Source organism: Phaseolus vulgaris, chromosome 9 (genome assembly GCF_051622355.1).
Source record: "Phaseolus vulgaris cultivar YP4 chromosome 9, ASM5162235v1, whole genome shotgun sequence".
In the NCBI taxonomy this organism is placed as follows: domain Eukaryota; kingdom Viridiplantae; phylum Streptophyta; class Magnoliopsida; order Fabales; family Fabaceae; genus Phaseolus; species Phaseolus vulgaris.
The window spans coordinates 9,877,625-9,899,742 of NC_143506.1; the positions used below are offsets into that span (position 1 = coordinate 9,877,625).

A 22,118-nucleotide genomic window follows, 5' to 3' on the forward strand; every position below is an offset into this window, starting at 1 on the left:
ATTCCTCTTATTTTTCATCCTACAAAGGTTTATCTAGTAACAAACATATTATTGTGATTCATGTTCCCAAACTATCTAATAGCCTCTTGTTTATTCAAAAAGTTACCCAATATTTAAATTATGCAGTGGTATTTTTTCATTCTCATTGTGTTTTTCGAGATTTTGCCACGAGGAAGACTATTGGAATTGCTAAAGAGCAGGGTGAATTATATTACTTATAAAAAAAGAAAATAAAAAGTGTTATACTACAAGCACACACTTCTAATCTTCAACAAGCCCCGAGTCTTGGTCATCCTCCATTTAGTACCCTAAAGTCCATATTTCCTGTTTTATTTACAAAAGTATCTATTGAGTCTTTTCATTGTGATTTTTGTCAGTTTGCTAAACACCATCGAACAACTTTTCTTCCCAATGGAAATAGAAGTTCTAAACCTTGTATCCATTCTGATGTATGGGGACCTTCACTTCACCTATTCCTAATATCTCGGGTGCAAAATGGTTTGTTTGATTTATTAATGATTGTACTCAGGTTACTTATTCCTCATGACAAATAAGTCTTAAGTTTTTCACTTATTTATCAATATTTACTTAATGGTTCAAACATAATTTGGAAGCCCAATTAAGAGATTGTGTTCTAGTAATGGAAGAGAATATGTGAACCAAAACATTTCCAATTAACCTGTCTGAACACCCCTCAACAAAATGGGGTTCCAAAAAGAAGAATTTGTCATCTTCTTGAGGTTCCTAGTGTTCTACTCTTCCATGTATCTGTTCCTAGATCTTACTAGGGGGAAGTAGTCTTGACTACCACTTATTTAATTAATAGATTATCTTCTCGAGTTCTAGAAGGTGTTATTCCTATTCATCTTATGACCACATTCTATTCTTTTATTCCCATTTTGACTAGTCTTCAAAATCGTGTCTTTGGTTGTCCTACTTTTGTCCATGTTCATACTCCTTATCGGGGTAAGTTAGATCCTCGCACCATCAAATGTGTCTTCATCAGTTATACCCCCAACAAAAAGGGGTACACTTGTTATCACCATCAAAGTCGTAAAGTCTATGTTTCCAAGAATCTCACCTTCCATGAAATAGTCTTTATTTCCTAGTTCTCAACTTCAGGGAAAGAGTATTCAAGAAGTTGAGGTTCTTGAGTTGCCACCTTTTCCTTTGTTGCAGGACTTCATTCTTAGGGAGGATGACAAAGACCCTGCACCAACATCATTACCAAAGAAGAATAATGAGGACAAATATTTTGAGAAACAATATCAACAAAGGCAACAAGAACCCATTCTGGTCGAACAACAACTTCAATTGTCTAAACTCATACCCATGAGACTCTTGACAACACCATAAATATTGCTTTTGAAACTAACCTAAATGATTTATCTATTGCCTTGAAATAAGAACAAAAATCTTTTGCCAAATATCCTATATCCCAATTTGTGTCTCCAGAAAAACATTCTATGCAACACTAGAGTTTTCTTTCAGCTATTGAGTCTATCAGAATCCCTACATCAGTACAAGAAGCCTTAAAAGATGAGAGTTGGAATCGAGCCATGAATGAATAAATGAATGCATTAGAAAGGAATGAAACTTGGGAGACCAAAAGATAAGAAGGCAATGGGTGGTAGGTGGATATACACAGTTAACTATTAGTTTGATGGCACACTTGATTGGTATAAGGCAAAGTTGGTTGTAAAAGGGTACACCCAAACCTATAGGATCGATTATGCGAAAACTTTTGCTCCAGTGGCAAAAATGAATATAGTCAAGATTATTCTTTCTTTGGCAGCGCACTTTGGTTGAGAGATGCATCAATTTGAAGTTAAAAATGCCTTTTTGTGAGGCTTGGAGGAAAAACTATACATGGAGATTCCACCTGGTTATGGTGTCACTAGTGAAGGGAATAAGGTGTGGAAACTTAAGAAGGCCCTGTATGGTCTTAAACAATCACCACGTGCTTGGTTTGAAAGGTTTACTCAAGCTATGGTATCTTTCGCATATCGACAAAGCAAAGGTCACCATACTCTGTTTATAAAGCATTCTCGGGATGGTAAACTCACTCTACTTTTGGTCTATGTAGATGATATGATTATTGTAGGTGATGATGAGATTTAAAAACAAACTTTGAGGGAGAGACTAGCTACTCAATTTGAAATGAAGGATCTTGGGAAGCTTAAGTACTTCCTTGGGATAGAGATTGCTTACTCTAGATAGGGCAACTTTATTTCACAAAGAAAATACACCCTTGATCTCCTCAAAGAGACTAGTAAGTTAGGGTGTAAAACCACTGGAGTACCAATAAAGCAAAATCATAGGATTGAGAATGATGAAGACAATCCATAGGTGGAGAAGACAGAATATCAAAGACTTGTAGGAAAACTTATCTATCTATCACACTGGGCCAAACATAGCCTATGCAGTTACTGTAGTTAGCCAATCTATGCATGATCCAAAAGAAAGACACTTGCAGACAGTAAATAGAATTATTCAGTACTTAAAAGCCTCTCCCAGAAAGGATTATTGTTCAAAAAAGGGGAAACTTATCCATGAAAGTATATGTTGATGCTGACTATGTGGGATCAATTGTTGATAGGAGATCCACTACAGGTTATTGCATGTTCTTAGGTGGAAATCTGGAAACATGGAGGAGCAAGAAACAAAATGTAGTTGCAAGATCAAGTGCAGAGGCAGAATTTAGACTGACATTTCATTAATAAGTAGTTGGATAATGGTCTTATAGTCATCAAGTACATTCCTTCAAAACTCCAATTGACAGATATGTTCACCAAGGGACTTCCCATAAAGCATTTCAAAGATCTAACTTTCAAGTTAGGAATGATAGATATACATTCACCAACTTGAGGGGGAATATTGCATAATTACGAGATAATTATAACATAATTAGTGTAGATTCTGTTTTCTATCTATTAGGATAGTTTTAGTATCTTTTGGTGATTTGATTTGATTTGTATAGCTTTAATTACCTATTATTTTTTTCCTTAACTAGGTTGTAAATAGTCTTGTTGATAAAAAGAATCTCCACGGGAACCATATTTGAGACAAATTCGGAACTGAAAAAGCAAATCTACCACCACAGCCTCGACTGCAAGGAGGGGTGGTCTTGGATTGGATTTTTCAAAATCCAATGTAGATCTAATCTAGATCCAATAAAATGGATTGGATTTAAGATCCATAAACATTATAACTAGATCCAATTTATTTGGATTTTTTTCAATCCATTTAAAATAGATTAAATCCACTTTATCAATAAGAATAAATTCTTCTCGATTTGGACCCTGGCCAAATCAGCTTGACATGGGCCCAGTTCGACTCAGATTGACATGGGCCCGGGCCAACTTGGCTCAACATGGACAAGTGTCGACTCGAATCGAAATAGGATGGGGCCAACAAGGCTTGACATCGTCCCGACCCCACTCGGGCCGACTTGGCTTGACATCTTCCTGAGCCGACTCAGCTCGAGCCGACACAGTCCAGACCGGGCTAGGCCAAGTCAAAATCTAACCCAAAATCCATTTTGGATAATCCAAAAATATATCTAATTTATATCTAATCCATATCCAATTAAATGGATTGGACGTAAAGTCCAAAAAATATGGATTTGGATTTGAGATAAAACCATTTAAATGGATTAAATGTAATATGGTTTTGGATAACTATGGATTGGATTTGGCCATTTGGATTTTTTGCCCACCCTTAAGTACGACCTTACAACCTTGGAGCCATATCATTTTTAGATAACTGAGTAATTAACCAAGGGATGAATGATTTTCTTTTGAAAATGATTTCTACGAGATTCATGAACAAGAAGAAGGGCCTTAACCTGCGTCATTGGAGGTGTTTCAAATTTAATTTCAATAACAGAAATCATAGGGCATAATCTTATGGAAGAGCTTCAAGATTAGCGTCCACGTACGCATCATTCATGACAAGACAACCAATTCTAGGCAGAACATCTACAATGGACTTGATTTTCCCCAAGAACACCCTCATGGACTTCTTGTTAAGGGAATGGGCATGAAGATAAGTGCGCAATTGTCTTGTTCTACCTTTGGTTTAAGTAGAGAAATGATCATGGATTTGTTCCCAAACCTTGTATGAGTGAACAACTCCAAGAACATATGACAAGATGGTCTTGGACAGAGTTGATTGAAGCCAAGAAAGCAAGATTTGGTCTTCATATGCTGGATTAATAATTCCAGAGGCACAATCATCTTCAAAGAGAAATCTTGAAGGTATCACAAGATTAACAACAAACCTGTGCGGTTTATGAGACTTAATAGCAGGTTCAACCTGTTGCTTCCAAACAAGATAATTGGAATCACCAAGTTTTTCGTCTACGGAGTTTGGAAGAAACTGGGAAGGGGATGGGAGGGAGCTTGAATTGACCATTGTGGATCAATCACTGGCTCTTGATACCATAACACAATTTGGTATGTAAAAGATAGAAAGAAAGAGATTCAATATTATTTCATTCATAACTGTATAGTGAAAGAAAACCAATATATAGCCTTAAGAATAAAGTCTATATACAGTTCAAACAAAACAAGAAACAAAAACAGCAGAAAGCAACAAACAGCCAAGCATTTTGTTGAAAACAGTTAACTGCATGTTTACATTATACAATACTAATACACTCACATAAAAGGAGAGAAGAAAGTAACAAGGAAATAGATGTAAGTATTTAAACTATATTTTCAGACATACTGCTGTCAGAACACGATCCTTTTGTATTAAATTTTGAATGGACGATGCATCTTTTGAGTTGTAGCTAGGATCCGAGGCATCATCTCGGCTTGCAATGCTAGTAGCAAGCATTGATTTTCCAATATTAACCGTCTCCCTTATCAAATGTGATAAAAGATGGAAACGAACACCGTCATCCAATGTTCCATACTGTGACCTAACAAAAAGCAGTGTCCTACAAACATCCAAACCAGAAGTTAATTTTTAACAATGTAATCATGAAACAAGAGAAATCACTTTGACCCTGCTTTTTATAGAATTTTGCGGCCAGAAACACACCATGCGGCATTTCAGTCAGCAGGAAATATTTCTTTAATTGGAAACAACTTCCCACCATGAAAAACACACATACTTTAATTTTGTGTAGTGGGTGCAAAAGGTATAACCATGTTGTAAGTATTCAGTAGAAATGTTACCAGATAATAAGTTGCAGCCTGCTTTTGCTTTGCTCGTCATCAGCATTTAAAAGGCAAGGTAAAAGTGAGATAAACTGGTGGACACACCGTGATGCCCTTTCCAGAGAAGATTTACATAAATACAGAATAAGAAGGCGATAAATAATTCTAGGACACCTCTCTCCTCGTAAAACCATAGCTTTATCAACATTTTTGTTAGGCTTAGCAGTCAAAGCAGTACTAATCCCTCCTGCTACAACAACTGCAGCCACTTCAGCAGCAGGAATGTTTAACGACTCAACCAAACCACGTGCCCTTTGACCAAGAGATGGTCCTGCCAATGCTGATGATTTAGATAGCATATTGTTGGAACCTTTACCATTCATCTTGCTGATAACAACCCACAATTTGTCATAAAGATTCCACCACTTATCCTCCATTGTATCATCTTTTGGTATTGGCTGCTTAGAATTCGGTGATTTACTGAAAGTGTACAGAATCAAATTGTAAAAGTAGTTTACATCATGCATCAACTAAATTTTTTTTTTCATTGGGGAAATAGTGCCATGGGGAACAAGGATAAACATTTTCATACCTAGACGTTTGAATGTCAGCTTCTTCTATCAATACTTCTTTTAAGGCAGTACTGTACTCCTTGTGTTGTTCCATTTCCAAATCAACATGAAAATCAAAGTCACTTCCAAGAAACTGTAAGAAAAAAAAATAGAGCTCTTCTAAAACATATTAAATAGGTTAAAAACATCAGTTATATTTTGAAATCAAAATAAGATAGAATACCTATATACTATTAAACACAGGACAATTTTATTCTGCAGGCTGAAAGGTTTTTATTGAATATTATCTTGAAATGTATATATAATATGAAAATGAAGTGTGGAGAAAACTTGAATTTACTTCATTTCTTAGCTTCAAACATATAGGGTAAGAACCCGTTGTTATTTTCCGGACTTGTCCATCAAACCTTATTAGCTGTCCAACACTTTTATTGCAGCAGCATAAGGATTTAGAAGAAAATGAGAGTTCAATGTTCCGATGTGCACTTGTGGCTCCTAGTGTGCGGTTGAATAACTAGCTTTCATACCACAGTTCTTCTTTTGGCATATTTATATGTCACCCCAATTTGATTTTCTTTTTATTCATAATGCTTTAGTAAGGAAATTTCACCCTCCACACATAATGTAAAATCAAATTTTATCAATACAAAATGAACAATTCAAACAAAAAAGAAAATACAGGCAAACCTATTACCGGGAGTTCTTTATCAAGTTCAGATATCAGCATCTCATCAATTAATCTCAGAAGGTATAGGGTATTGTCTCGACAGGGTTGTGAGATGAAAATACTGTCCACAGCAGCTGACAGCTCTACTAGATTCTGAATAAAATCCTCATATATATCACGAAGAAAATATCTATATGAATGGCCACCCTACAAGGATTTTTTTAAAACCAAATCATCCCTTGAATTAAAAATAAGATATTATAACTATCATAGACACATTCTTGCATCATTAAAGTGAATAACATAAAGGTGTAGTCAGATTGTCAACGTACTTCCTCGAAGTGCATAAGAAGGAAATTGACTGTCTCTTCCATCTGTTGCCAGCCACCTTTTACAGAATGCAAATAGTGACAGAGAACAAGGGAATACAAATTCCGCACCAAGAGCAGCTCATCCATTCCAATTTCACCTTTATCAGGTAATTTGGCATTATAATCTTTTAACACATCAAGCTTCAGAGATGATGTTAACCAGGCATTCCACCCATATTCCTATTAACAATATTATCAATTAGAAAACAGTTTTTTCAGTTGTTAACACTCAAGAGGACCTTTCAGAAACCATACCATAAAAGCTTCAATATTTGAAGCATTTGAATCAAGAAGATTGAGTAAATCTCTGATTATTTTCATTCTTGCTGATGCATTCTTGCAGCCAGACAGATATCTGAAAATCAGAGGCAACATTTGAGGAAGTAAAAAATGACTACCCTTGCTTCTGACCCTCTCCAAGTGGTTATTTCTTTGTAAAACCTGTAAAGAAACACCTCCATCAGAAATTGGCCATGAATAATATTAAACAAGAATCATAACTACTAACGGCCAGCTAAGAAGAAACTTCTCAATCAGCACTTTTAAAAGATAAAACAGGAAGGAAAAATGAAATTACCTTGTTCATGATTTACAAACAAGATTTTGGAGAATCTAATAGGAAATAGCTTCAACAATTTGGATCGTGCATGAACTAATTTTAGCTTATGGGCAAGTTAATTTCATTTTTTCTTCTTATTTTCTTTTCGTAAAAGTAACTTTGTTTGCAACTTAATTCACTTGAACTCATTATCAAGCACACAATATCTTAAGTTTAGACAAGAATAATTTCTCTCTTATTCAGTCTCATTATTTATATCTTATATATATATATACATATATTAATTGGATAAATTTGGAAACAAGCACTTCCTATACTAGGAAACAAATCCCTGAGATTGTGGGATTGAAATGCTAGTAATAGAATCAACATGTGATCAATATATAGAATTAGAAAACAATAGAAATCAAATCTGAAACTTCCTAATATATCTCAACACTCCCCGTAAAGCTGGTGAATAAATCTTCTCTATTCCCAGCTTGGATATAATTCTTTCAAAGTTACAGTTGTTCAGCCCCTTGGTAAGTATCTTTGCAAGCTGTCCTTGAGTAGACACATTTGGAGTGCAAATCATGCCACTGACAAACTTCTCTTTGATAAAATGTATGTCCACTTCAATATATTTCATACTATCATGTTACACTGGGTAGTGAGCTATGTTGATTGCAGATTTAATGTCAAAATATAACCTTAGAGGTTCATCCCACTTTATCTCTAAGTCTACCAATATAATCTTCAGCCATGACAATTCACATATTCCTTGAGCCATTGCCCAAAATTCTACTTCAACACTAGATCTGGCTACCACACATTGTTTTCTAATCTTCCAAGTTTCTATGTTTCCACTATTGACGGTACAATATCCAGTAGTTGACCTCCTATCCACAACTGAACTTGTATAACCAGCATTAATATATGCCTTTAAACTACCAATCTTGTTTCTTTTGAATAAAATCCCTCTCTTAGTGTACTTTTCAAACTGGACAATTCTAAGAGTAGCTTGTAAATGTGCTTCCAGTGGTTGATGCATAGACTGAATAACTAGACTCGCAGAAAAAGCAATATTTGGTCTAGTGTGAGATTGATAAATAAGTCTTCCCACAAGTCTAGTACATTTCTTATCCAAAGCAACATGTAGTTACTAATAGTGGACATAGGAAATGTAAGTGTCCTTTTAAATTGCGAATGAAACCTATAAAAGGTGGTGAAGGATGATTGTAAAATTACTTTGTGTCTCTTTTGTATCTAACACTTCTTTATCCAAAGCAACATCATCCTCTGCACTTCACAACTTTGAATTTAGATTAACAAGTGTGTTTGTTGGTTTGCAGACTATTTTACTTGTTTCTTGTAATAGATCAGTAATGTACTTTTTTTGAGATGCGAATATCCCAATCTTGGAATGCGCTATTTCAACTTTCGAAAAATAATTCAACTTTCCTAAAAGTTTTAATTTCAAATTCTTTGGCAAGACTATGGCTCATCCTTTGTTCCTCCCTTTCATCATTTCCACTAACAATGATATCATCCACATAGATCAATAGAACTGTTACTCCCCCAAAATCAGAATGCTTGATCAACAAAGTGTGGTCCCCTTGATTTTGTTCTGTATTTAAGGCTCGTTATAACTTTAGTGAATCTTCCAAACCATGCTCTAGGTGACTATTTAAACCAATATAGCGCTTTTCTGAGCTTGCAAAATGTGTTGGCCTTAATCTGCCCAATATAGCCAAGTGGTACTTCCACATAAAATTCTTCTTCAAGATCCCCATATAGACCAATAGAACTGTTACTACCCCTAAATCAGAATGCTTAAACAAACGGCGGTCCCCTTGATTCTGTTTGTATTTAAGGCTCATTATGACTTTAGTGAATCTCCCAAACCATGCAAGGTGACTATTTCAACCCATATAGTGCTTTTCTTAGCCAAATGATACTTCCATGTAAAATTCTTCTTCAAGATCCCCAAGTAGAAATGCATCATCAAATTGACACAAGTTCCAATCATTGTTTGCAGCCGAAGACAAACCAATCATGGTTTACGCTAACTGCATTCATTTTTGCAACTTGTGCAAAGGTCTCCAAGTAAACCACTCCATAAGTTTGGATGAATCCTTTAGCCACCAGCCTGGCCTTATACCTCGAAATAGCCCCACTTGCACCCAACTGGTTTTTTTTTCAGGTGGTAGGGTGACTATGTTTAGCAACTGCATTTAAACTTCATCTTGTTGGGGTGTGTATACACATGAGGATTCATGAATTATCCCTTCCTTTTGAAAGAAAGAATCTACGGTATGATTGAAATAATCTTTAGCATTTTCTGACCTAATTTTCTTGATAGCATGTCAAATTGTCCTCCCCAATGTCTTGTCTATAAGTGTATCCATAAAAAAACCACACTACATAAGAGGTAAGTTTTTGTATAGAGATCAGGTTTGTGGATAATTTAAGAACTTGTACCACATTTTTTAGAATATGGTTAGGTTTATTCAGACATCTGCTTCGCCAGCTACAATTATCATGTTTCCATCAGCTGTGGAAATGTTTTGTTGCTAGGACATAGGCACTATGTGGAAAAGAATTTAGGATTATGTGTCATATGATCAATGGCTCCATAGTCTAAAATTAAGTAGTGGGTGAAGGGCATATTTCAGACACTAAATCCAAAAGAAAATGGTAACTTACCAGAATATGTTAATGAACAAAAAGATGTGGGTTTTTCCAATTTACTAAGGAAGGACCTTACTCTTCTTAGCTCCTCATGATTGAGTTGAATAGATCCTCCTTGTCTTTTAGGAATAGCAACAACATGACCTGTTTGACTTCCGCCCTTGGGAGGTCCTCCTTTGCATTCCCAATCTTTGCTTTGGTGTTTTCCATGCAACTTTTAACATTTGTCCCTAGTGTAGCATGGCTTGTTATAATAAGTACACCATACTTCATCATTTTTCTTCTCCATCTTTGTAAGTGAGCCTCCATCATTTTTCTTCTCCATCTCTATAACCATGGTAACAACCATTGCAGAACTTTCTGCAATAGGAGTCTCTAACATTAGATTCTAACTTTCTTCACTCCAAATAATTGCCATGATTTCATCATTAAGTCTTGGAACTTTTTCCCTTCCCAATATTTTTGAATTCTGACTTGGTCATATCCTTCATTTAGACCTACCAAGAAATCATACACTCGATCATGTTCAATGTACTCTCTTAGAATTGATGAATCCTTAAAAAACATGGCCTTAATGACCTTGTAGTGATCCATTCTCATCCACAAAGCTTTAAGCTAATTAGAATACTCAGTAACAGTTCTAGTGCCCTATTTGGTTGACATGGTTTTCATCTTCACACCATAAATCTGTCCAGCATATGATGCCTTAGAATATGTTTCCTTTATAGCGATCCGTATTGCTTTTTCTGAATTAAGGAACATACATGTGTCATTGATTTATGGAACCATTGACTTCCATAATCATACCATGATCATAGAGTCTTATTCATCCTAGATCTAGGATCATCTTCCGCAAGGGCATCATCAGTTAAATAGATAGCCTTTCCTTTCCCTATCAAAATGGTCTTAATGAGTTGTGACCACTTGAGATCTTTTCCATTCAACTGATAGGCTGAATGAACATTCTGCAATTCTCCTACGAGCTTGTCTCCACTTTCCATTTCAGTCATTACAAATATGTGCAATTAAGGCACAAAGAGGGAAGAATGAATCTGGACGAAACACACAATGAAGACTACGATGAATCTGGGCACAAAATGAATCGTACAACAATGAAGACTGTAATTAAATCACATCATCAGAGGTTCCCAAGGATCAGGAACTCTGATAGCATCTCAAGTTCTGAAGAAAATAATTTCTCATTCAGTCTCATTACTTACATCTTATGAGTAAACATACATTAATTGGTTAAATTTGGAAACATGCACTGTCTGTTCTAGGAAACAAATCCCTCAGATTGTAGGATTCATACACTAGAAATAAAAAAAAGGATACAAGTAATATACAAAATTAAAAAGTACTTGGAATAAAATTTTGAAACTTCCTAAAATATCTACACACAATTTAATCCTTGAAATTCTATTTTGCAATTGTCTAGAACTAGCACCCAAAAAATTAGGAATCTACATGTCATATACCTGTTTAGGGCTAGCACCACCAAGAAGAACATCAAATAAAGTGGCACATAGATTCTCTGTCTGTGGAAAGCAAAACAGTCTATCAGATATAGCTGAGAAAATCGGTTGCATTCGGATTTTCCTTTGGCTATCAGAAATAGCTCTAGGTCTTCCCACTGGGAGGTTAAAGAATCTTAACCCTTTCTTCTCAGTTGGAAGGGCAACCAAAAGCCTTCCTATGAATTGTAAGCTCAACAATCTAATAGATTCATATCCCCTAGGACAAACCAAAAATCATGAGCAGTTATAAGAACCAGATATACATTAACCAAATTCATAGAAGTTCTTATGTAACCTTGAATCTACATGTTAGTTGTACAAACCAATAATTTAGACATCTTTCATAATTTCTTGATAAAGAAAAATAAACATTTCTTTCATAGAAAAAGAAATTTCTTAAGGGAGAAGAGTCCAAAAGATATTGGGGTTTGCATACTTCATAAAAACACTGAACTCTGAAATTTCATTTACATTCAAGTTTTAGACCAAGATACACTTAGTTTTTAGAGTATGAACAAAACAAAAATAAGAAACCAAGGGAAAGGAATAATGAGCATAGTAATTTGTACACTATACATGGAATTTATTTCTACACCCCTCTAAAGCTGGAACACGTAATACAAGGTTATGTCAACCAAGCTTTCGAATAGTACAAAGCAAGAGGACAAAGACAACATCCTAAGACATAGACAAGGTCATTGGGATATCTTTAACACAAAGGGGTAGGGAAGTCTCATTTGACTCCAATTTGGTTCTCTTGCCAAAAAGTTTTTTTTTTTTTTTCGGATCAAATCAACAAGGGTTAAGTCTTCATTATCACTTTGTTTTGTGTATTTCAATGTCTGATACGAAAGCTTTAAGAGAGGAATTGAAATCATTTTAGAAAGTGGAGTTTAAGGCCACTTGTATATTATAAGTTGACCTTATTTCTAGGTGATATGGGGCTTCCCAACACCCCTCCCCCCCCCACACCTAAAATGCTTCTCAAACCAGGCAATTACCAATTTGAGTTGTAGCCTTCGACCATGTTAAATTTAAGCTCAAAACCAATTAGTATTAAGTAAAGTTATCCAATAATATATAAGTTTCACTTCAACTTGGAGCCCTATTTACGAGTTAGTAATTGTCACTGACGTTGTTGGCCATTGTTGTTGAGGTTATTCCTGAGCCAAAATGTTATGCCTCACTCGCCATCACCAAAGACAAGGCTGTGGTGACTTCTCACTTTGAATCTAGAGCAAGAGGAGTTCTCGGACTCAAAGGTGAGGAGCTTTAAAGGTAACAATTAAGAGGTAAGTGTTACAGACAATTTACGCATTGCATTGAAAAGGGGGAAATCACAAGTTAAATATCCTATTTCACAATATTATTACATTGACAATCTCTCTAATAGATATTGAAGCTTTATTGTTGTCATTGATGCCATAAAAATTCCTACCTCGGTTTAAGAAGCCATGAAAGAGGAGAGGGACGCTATTAGCGACATAGATGTAAATATTAAGCTATTTAACTATTACAATTAGCTTTTTACTATTGCAACCTTTTTTAACCTTGTATATGCTTAGCTTGTATCTTCTTTCTCATTCAATGCAATAATAATTCCATTCCCTTTTTGTTAATCTTTTCTCTGTTTTCACTCATCCTAAAACTCTAATATGGTATCAAAGGCCAAGGATTGTTCCGCAATGGCCAATTCAAACTCCCTCCCTTTCGCTTCCCAATATTTTCCCATTCTATAGCTGAAAAACTAGATGATTCCAATAATCTTAATTGGAAACACAATGAACCTGTCATAAAGACATATAGACTTCATCAATTTGTTGTAAACCCAATGATTCCTCCTCACTTTCTTTTAGATGATGACCACAATTCTAGAAAATTAAACCGAACCTATGAAGAATGGGAAGTGCAATATCAAATCTTGCTTACTTGGCTTTAATTAATGCTTTCAAGTTGATCTTGTGTTGAATTATTGGATCTATCCACTCGTATAAGGTGTGGGAACAAATTCATTATCACTTTTTCAGCCAAACCAAGGCACATGCTCAACAACTTTGCACCGATCTACGCGTCACCTTTATTAACAAAAACTATGTCAATTCTTGGGACAAATAAATCCATTGTTGATGAACTTGTTGGAATTGGATGTCCTGTCAAACATGTTGAATATGTTGATGCAATTCTTGAAGGTTTCCTGCATGAATATGCTCCAATAATTTGTCATTGAAAGTAAGTTTGAAACACATATAAAAACAGATGTTGAAGCTCTTCTTCTTGCCCATGAATCCACAAGTACCCAATCTGGTAAGAAAACATTCCTTCCATCGATAAACTACCCACATTCATATTGAACCCTAACTCTTCAAGCTCACAGAACCGTAACAGTTATGCTCATGCAAATTTAAGTCGTTTGCCTTTTTCTGAACATGGTGGTGTTCACATGAGTGCAACAAGCTATCTTTTCTCAAAAACAACTTGGCTCTCAAAATATATTCGGACCTACTTTATATCAATAAGTGGTAGTGCCTTCCAATAAGCCACTCTAACTCGACCATAAATCAGCTTTGTCTTTATACTACTGTACGGTCCCTCCAAGGCACTTAGTTTGATGGACTACATATTTGACCTTCTTCTCTTGAACAATCATTCACTTGAGGCTTTTTATGATACTGATCGGGTTGACAAGCACTCTACTTGTAGAGGGGGAATCTATCATGGTCCCAATTTAATATCTTAGTGGTCCAGCAAGCAGAAAGTAACTACCCACTCATGCACTCTAGCTAAATACAAAAGTTTCGCTCAAACTTTACTAAATTAATGTGGATTTCTGCTTTGCTCATAGAGTTGCAAGTTCCATTCACTACTTTAGAATCAAAGCGTTGTAATCCTTGCTCATGATACAATGTTTAATAGTCATACAAAACACATGGAGATTGATGCATATTTTGTGAGGGAAAAGAATTTAACCAAGCAGCTTTTCATCTAACATTCCAGCACTACATCAGTGGGCAGATGAGGTGACCAAGCCTCTCTTCAGCTCGTTTTACTTTCCTCAGTGAAAAACTCAATGTGCACAGTTTTTTTCTCTTGAAAAATCTTCTCCTTGAGTTTGATGTATTAGAGTATGTTCTTCCCTATTTTGTATATGCACAATTGTAAAGTGTAGTCAGAGTTGCTAGCTATTGCTAACAGCTATCTCACGTAACCTTTTCAGTAAAGGCAGTAAGCTATCTCTTGTGTTGTCAGTAATTAGTTATAAATGCTAATGCAAGCTTCTCTTTTCAACAAGTTAATAGAACGAATACCATTCAGTTTGTTAAACATTTTGTTCAGTTCATCTAACAGCTTTACCTAAAAGTGGATAATACTCACTAGAGAACTGCAGATGATAGGAGGATAGAAGAGGCCATCAATGGAAATAAATCAAGGAGTATGGGAATTTTTGTTGAGAGCAAAGAGTTACAAATTTAGTGAGTGGGTGTGGGACTGAGAGTGCATACCGCTCTGTGAATTTAAAAAGCAAAACTACAACAGTTCAATTAAAAAAAAAATTAAAGCAATGTAGTATTCCATTATGCATGTGACCACAGTAGTGGCTGCCTACAGTTTCACAGTATGCATAGCGAATTCTTCTAAATCCACAATGCTATAGTACCACTATAACTTCTATTTAAGATAAGAAAAATTCATGCAGAGAATGCCAAAGGTGACAGACATACCGCTGGAGAAGATTGACAAAAACCTGACAACCACCAATTATATTAACTTGTTCAACGAAAGAAGCCAGTAATGATATCTGGGAAACAGCACGAATAATCATGTGCAAGACATCTTCAATACAGGCCATATCCTGACTTTTCTCAAAAAAGGCTATCAGAGCTTTTATGTCTCCAGCAGAAATGTTATGTCTGCAAATCCCCAAAAGTTTGGAATGAAAACTAAACAGATTACTGTGAATATCAGTTGAAAGGATAAAGACGAAACTGTACCTGAGACTCATTTCACCAAGACTTAACAAAAGAAGACGGATCTTGTGCATTTCTTCTTTGCTAGGGATTTCTCGTCTTTCCTCAGCAACTTGTTCAGAAATGGAAAGTTGAAGAGGGTTACTTCCAACAAATGATTGAGACTTTACATTATCACAATAGAATTGATGAATTATATCAAGGACACGCGGAAGCCGGCATAGACTCTTCAGTAAACGAGGATCATTGTCAAATTGCTGGATCAGAAACATATATAGTTCACGTTGCACCTTGTAAACAGTGCAAACCCAAATATGAGGATTAAGAAATATGTTACATACGGCCTCTTGCACAAGCAGTTCTGACAGTCCTGAGAAACATTGAAAAGGAAAAAAAAATTGAGGCAAAATAAAAATATCATCAAATGAAAATTAGATAAAGAAGACATGGGAACAAATTACACACCAGAATTGGAAACAACATTAAAAAGATGCCTCAACGCAGAAAGAGTTTCCAAATTAAGTTGTCGCGGAGGAACTGATTGTAACAAGAATCCCAGCACAGAAAATCCAGACACAATATGCATTTGTTGTTGATTTGCTAAATTATCATCTAGAAGAGATGCAATAAGCTCAATAACTTCAGTTGTCACCCACTCCCTCATGGTCTGTGTCAGTGGTGCACCATTTGCAGATTCTCCATCTTTTTCAAATTTACAACACTGAGTAATAAGAGGGAAAAGCACAGATACACCACCAACACAGTATATTATCTGCTGTAGTAAGCGTCTTGAACATAGCTGTGTACCACCAATTACAGCTGCTTCAAAAGAATTCTTATCCAATTGATGATGACTCGTTATTGGTGAAACATTAAACAACATTCTTCCAACACTTGCCTGAAAAAATTAATAAACACAATTGAGTATAGACATCAATGAAATATAACTCAAACATATCTCTTCAATGAACATTATTAAAGTTTGACAGAATAACAAAACAAAATCAAACATGTAAAAGAATTCAACCAACTTATAATATAATAGGTACATGTATTTTTATGTCAAAATCCAAGTAGCTAACTAGTTAGATCTGAGCACCTAACACCTGACAAACGGCACAACTAACACCTACTGAGTTTGTAATAAAAATGAATTATATAACTGTCCCACACTAGTACAAAAAACTGAAGAAATAAGGATTCAAATTGTACTCCAATACCCCCCGCAAGCTCATAAGGAGTGAGGAGCAGGCCTATAATCTACCACTTTTTTAAGATTGCAATACAAAGTGCAGAACCTAGAAGGAGAAAAACCTTCTAAAAGAATGTCACCACATTGCACAATAACAAGGATATGAAAAACATGAATAAGCGTGTTAACAACCTTTTCTCTAACAAACAAAAGTTCCAATTCCATGTTTAGTTCAGGAGTGAAGAACAAGAGTGAAGAACAGGAGTGTGTAAAGAGCAACAGAACTCGTTACAAATATAATTAATGTTAGACCCTCAACAGGATGTGTCAGCAAATTTTAAATTCATTAACAAAGTTTCTTCCAAAATATCCAATGCATACTTCCATTCAGAGATAATAATTACATTGTTTTATTCTGCTACCACAATCCCCAATAAATATTTTAGCCAAAATCTTTAGTATAAAAGTGGTGACAAAGGTGTTGCTTTACCTGTGAGATGTCACAGTAATCAATGTCTGTAAGTACAATATCAACAACATATACAAGATACATACACCCAAGTCATAATAAAAAACGGAATGATTTGCCTTACTGCGAGTCATAACAAATAGTACTAAATTTTCCAAACAAAACTCTAGCAGACAGACTATATCAAGATTCGTGAAAATGACAAATCAATCTAGAAGACACCCCATGAGCAACAAAACCTAAAGGGTGCTCCATATAAAGTTTTGCCTACAAATTCCCATTAAGAAAAGTATTTTTAAAGTTTAGTGGAAAAAGAGGTCATTCTTGAAGAGCGGTCATGGCTATTAATAAGCAAATAAAGGCTACATTTGCCATCGGCATAGTCCAAACCAAAAATTTGTGTAGAACCTTTAGTCGCAAGGTGAGCTTTGAGACCATAGTACCATCAAGACCAACCTTGATAGCAAAATTCACCTACAACCAACAACAAATTTCCAAGAAGGTAAAGGAACAAGTTCCCAAGTTCCACTATTTGGAAATGAACTTCTTTCACCATGTGGTCTGACGCCAACAAGGATGGCCTAAGGCATCACCTACAAATTTGGGAATTGACATAGAAGAAGTAGACGAAGGGAAAGTACAAAATGCTTGAGATAGTCTATAGTAACTCAAAGCAACATATTAAGAAGATGGATTATGGGTAGAGCATATACCTTTACGAATGGCAAAGAGAATAAGGTTCAATTGTCGGTGCCAGAGGGATGGAGGAGTTGGCAAAAGAAGAGTGTCATCAAATGGACGATGCCAAGTCTGCCGACTACTGTACACCTGAAGGGTAGGTGGAGGTGGGGGATCTTTAGGTCCACTAGACACAACAAGAGGAGCATGGACAATTGGGATATTGAATTGATTAAATGGAAACACCTTAGGAGAATGGGACTTCAAATAAAAGGAAGACTTAATGAAAATAAAATCTACTAAAATGAAATAATGGTTCAAAGAAAAAGGGAAACATTTATATTCTTTTTGTGATCTAGTGAATCCAAAAAACACATTTGTGTGACCTGGCAGACAATTTATCAAGACCTGGACAAAGTTATTAACAAATCATGTGAACCCAAAAAACTTTAAGGAGTAAGGGATGGACAAATTCATGAGGAAATAAAATAGAATCATAAATTTTATTATTTAAAACCAAATTCTGTTATTTAACAAAAGACAAATAACTCGAAGTAGTCAAAGGCGATAAAAAAGATTTAATATTAGTAATTTGAAGTATATTCTTTGCAAAAATGTCGAGGTGATTCAACACCAATGATGCATGAGAATTTCATATAAGAAAGTCATGACACCACTTCCAACCCAAAACCTTAAGACAATGGGTATGTGACTTTTCTTTCTCATATAGTGCTCTTCAGAATCATTCCTACTCAATATGGGATAAACTCAAACTTGGAATTCTAACAATCACATCTCCAAATGCAAGTTTCTTCCACATTGGTACTTCTGCACAAGAAACATTGGTTAGCCATTTGTACCGCCTTTTTTATCACAACAGGAGATGATTACCATCATGGTTATCAAACTCGCTAGTAAACTCGTTGACTCGTCCGAGTTTACGTATCAACTTGGCCTTACCGAGTTAACTCGATAGTAGACTCAGTTTTTGCATAAGCTCGGTAGACTCGGCGCAGACTCAGAGAAATCGGAGTAGACTCGCAACTCTGGTCCGAGTTGGCGAGTCCAGCTGGGTTTTCTCTTAACCCTAAAACGATATCGTTCTGAAGGGGAAATTAGGGTTCGCGTTTCATTTTCGTTTGTGTCTTCTGTGGAGTGCAGCGGTCGATCGAGTGGAGCGTTCGCAGGCTGCACATGGTTCGTGTTATGGTTGCGATGTTCGCAGTGGTCGTGGGTTGCAGGTGGATCGTGCGGTGGTTGCAGTGATCGCGGTGGTCGCGGATTGCAGGTGGGCGCGGGTTGCAGGTGGTCACAGGTTGCAGGTGTCGCAGGTTGCAGGTTGAAAGTAGACTATTACGAGTCGAATCTACAGAACTCCCACGACTCTACGTAGACTTGCGAGTTTGACAACCTTGATTACCATAAACCCCTTGTCAAGAAGACTTTTGATAAAAGGAAGTCTAACAATACAGGATTCAACTACTCACATGTTTGATCCAAATTCAACACATCAATTTGTTAAATATATTATGTGCGAAAACGTCTGGTTGATTCGACCCTTATGAGCCATGAGCATTTTATTAAAGAAAGTCAAGACACTACTTCCAACATAAAACGTTAAGGCAATGGGTATGTGAGTCTCCTTTTTTATATATTGCTCTACAGACTCATTCATACTCAATGTGCAACAAATTCATCCTTGGAATTATAAGAGGTAATGTGAACTGTGGCACTTGAGTTTAGAACCCAAGTGCTAAGAGAGTCGGATTTGATGAGGCTAACAAAAGATATACCTGTCTAGAAGCAATGGAACTAGAGTTCTAACAATCCTCATACCCCGTTGTCCTGAAGTATATAAAGAAGATGGACCCAAATTAGACGATTGTCAGGAAGCAATTTGGCCAACTGCAACAAATCAGTCATTTTACACTCTTGTTACGCCCTTTGCCTGGCTTGCAAGGGCAATTGTAATCCCCACGCTGACATACCAAAATAGAAGTCATCAAAGGGTAGGAAAGTGGAAGTATAGGTAGGCAACACTTAGGACCCCAAAATTTGATCACGAACATATGAATAATCATTAGGAAGTTCATGAAAGACCAACAACATTAAAATCTTTGACTATTGCTCTAGTTCTAGAAAAGGAGTGGAGGCAAAAGGAAATAACTCATTGAAGTCATAAATAAGAGCGTGAACATTACCCAAATATTCTTAGTCATTGTACCATTAAGACGTCTAAGAGCAACAATATTGAGAAGATTTTAACAAACACCATGAAGACGTTAAGTATCATTATTGTATAATAGTTTGACCTATTCCCAAACTTCTAAACATGTCTTATTATACACACAAAATATTTGTTTTAGTAATGAGTGAATTGTAAACTTGAGAACAATACATAATTAACCATCAAATTTCAACCAACACGAAATATCATTTTTAGCAACAGTGGCCATAGTTTGAGTAAGATGATCAACATAACATTGACTTTTAAGCCTGAGTTGAATGTTTGACGCCAAAGTATCCTAATTAATTCCACCTAAATTATCAATGAATATATACACATTGAAATAATTGATATAGATAGAACTTAAACATGGTAGCAACAGAAGAGGCCACGAATAAAAGACAGAGAAACCCTAAAAAACAAATGAAGCCTAATCAAGATGATAATGCCAGATCCAAAGAGAAGGGGACAAGGTGATCTTTGTTGGTGGTTGTCGCACCGCCACGCACAACGGAAAGCAACGCAACCCCTGAGTTTGGAGTGGTGCATGCAGCGCGTCACAACTCCAATCACCGCGTTCAATGCGGTATGTTGGTCACTTGGCATGGACGATCTCAATGGTAGCAGCACAACAATGGCGATGCGATAGTGGCAAAAAATTAATATTGTTAAACAAGTTTCAACAGGGAGTCAAGTATTAAACCTAACTTAATCCTTTGTGTGTATTGAGCACATAGGGTTATGTATTTATAAATAAGAAAATACAAAGATAAAAGCCAAGCCCATTACATCTAATAAACATATTACTTGAACTATGTGAGAAAATAAAGAACTATTTTATTAATAACAATGACCAATTACATTCTCATAATCTCAATTTGCAATAATTACATCTCTAAAATGAGAAAACAAAAGCAAATGGAAATGACCAAGAAAATTCTAAACGTGAGAACAAGTACAAGAAAAAAATGGTGAAAAGAGTGAGAACAAGTACAACAAAATATATATATGTATATATATATATGTGTGTGTGTGTGTGTATGTGTGCGGGCGCGTGTGTGTGGAAAAAGGTGAGAACAAATACAAGAACAAAAATGGCTATAGCCTATTATTCTTTGTTCTTAAGTTAGATACATCCAAGATACAACTTTATTGACGTACTACAAATGATAAACAACTATTTTAGCAGGGCCAAAGATGACAATTGTAGTACTTTCGACGAGGATTTTGATGGATAAATATAAGTTATTGGTTCAGCGTCCATGAGCGAAGCAAAGGATTAGGGTTGAGGAAGAAAAGAGAGAGGATTGAACAAGCTCAGAGATACCAAACTGATGTTTGGGAGGAGAAAGTTGAGGAAAAGAATATTTGTTAAGTAGAAAGAATTAAACCAAAACAATATAGGTACATGCATTTATGCCTCAAAATCTAAGTAACTAACTAAATGTGATTTAGTTAGTAAGATTTGAGGACCTAACACCCTAGTCAGCTTGATACAAGAAAAGGAAATATTCTAACTATTCTACAGTCGTACAAGTAAAGAAAGGAGTAAAACTATACTCCTGATAGAGATAAATAAATATTAAATAAGCATGGCATGTACAGTCATATAGAAGATTAAAAATTATGGACCTGAGCATTGAGTCCGAAGATAATTCTTGATGCCAGACCATCTTTAGCATCAAGAATCCCACTTGGTACTTTATCACCCGGAAATGAAAGAGGCAAAGCTTCATTATCAAGGAAGGAATACATATAACTTGGTCCAAGAGAGTAGATACTTTGTACTTGTTCAGCAGAAATGGCATCGTTAAATAAATAAACAGGGCCAATTTGGCCAAAAAATGGGCATGAATCTCCGATGGATTCAAATGTAAGCACATTGTCTTCATAGTGAGGCATCTTGAGTTTAGCACCAATCATGCAACTTGTTAATGATTCACTGACTTTTGCATACCTAAATAAATAAAGCATACAACCAAACCAGAGTGTCACAAGAAATTTACCAATTAATCACGAAAATAAAATCACTAAAATAGAAAAAATAATAATTAGCATGGTTT

The 22,118-nt window shown here is 35.7% G+C and overlaps 1 protein-coding gene across 14 annotated transcripts in view; it reads right to left on the reverse strand.

Annotated features, from left to right (window-relative positions):
• Nucleotides 1–22,118, reverse strand: part of LOC137821749 (binding protein) — a 67,085-nt gene that overhangs the window by 23,129 nt on the left and 21,838 nt on the right. For 11 of the 14 annotated variants that reach the window (XM_068626497.2, XM_068626493.2, XM_068626489.2 and 8 more), the window contains 11 exons: nucleotides 21,688–22,012; nucleotides 15,955–16,387; nucleotides 15,514–15,859; nucleotides 15,244–15,432; nucleotides 11,486–11,741; nucleotides 7,034–7,219; nucleotides 6,740–6,958; nucleotides 6,435–6,614; nucleotides 5,761–5,873; nucleotides 5,187–5,648; nucleotides 4,732–4,945 (listed from right to left, as the gene is read on the reverse strand). In XM_068626497.2, the coding sequence (XP_068482598.1) occupies nucleotides 4,732–4,945; nucleotides 5,187–5,648; nucleotides 5,761–5,873; nucleotides 6,435–6,614; nucleotides 6,740–6,958; nucleotides 7,034–7,219; nucleotides 11,486–11,741; nucleotides 15,244–15,432; nucleotides 15,514–15,859; nucleotides 15,955–16,387; nucleotides 21,688–22,012 (2,923 nt within the window). Of the gene's footprint in view, nucleotides 1–1,081; nucleotides 1,211–4,731; nucleotides 4,946–5,186; nucleotides 5,649–5,760; nucleotides 5,874–6,434; nucleotides 6,615–6,739; nucleotides 6,959–7,033; nucleotides 7,220–11,485; nucleotides 11,742–15,243; nucleotides 15,433–15,513; nucleotides 15,860–15,954; nucleotides 16,388–21,687; nucleotides 22,013–22,118 lie in introns of all 14 variants that reach the window. The other 3 variants (XM_090295301.1, XM_090295302.1, XM_090295299.1) reach the window with 2 other exon arrangements.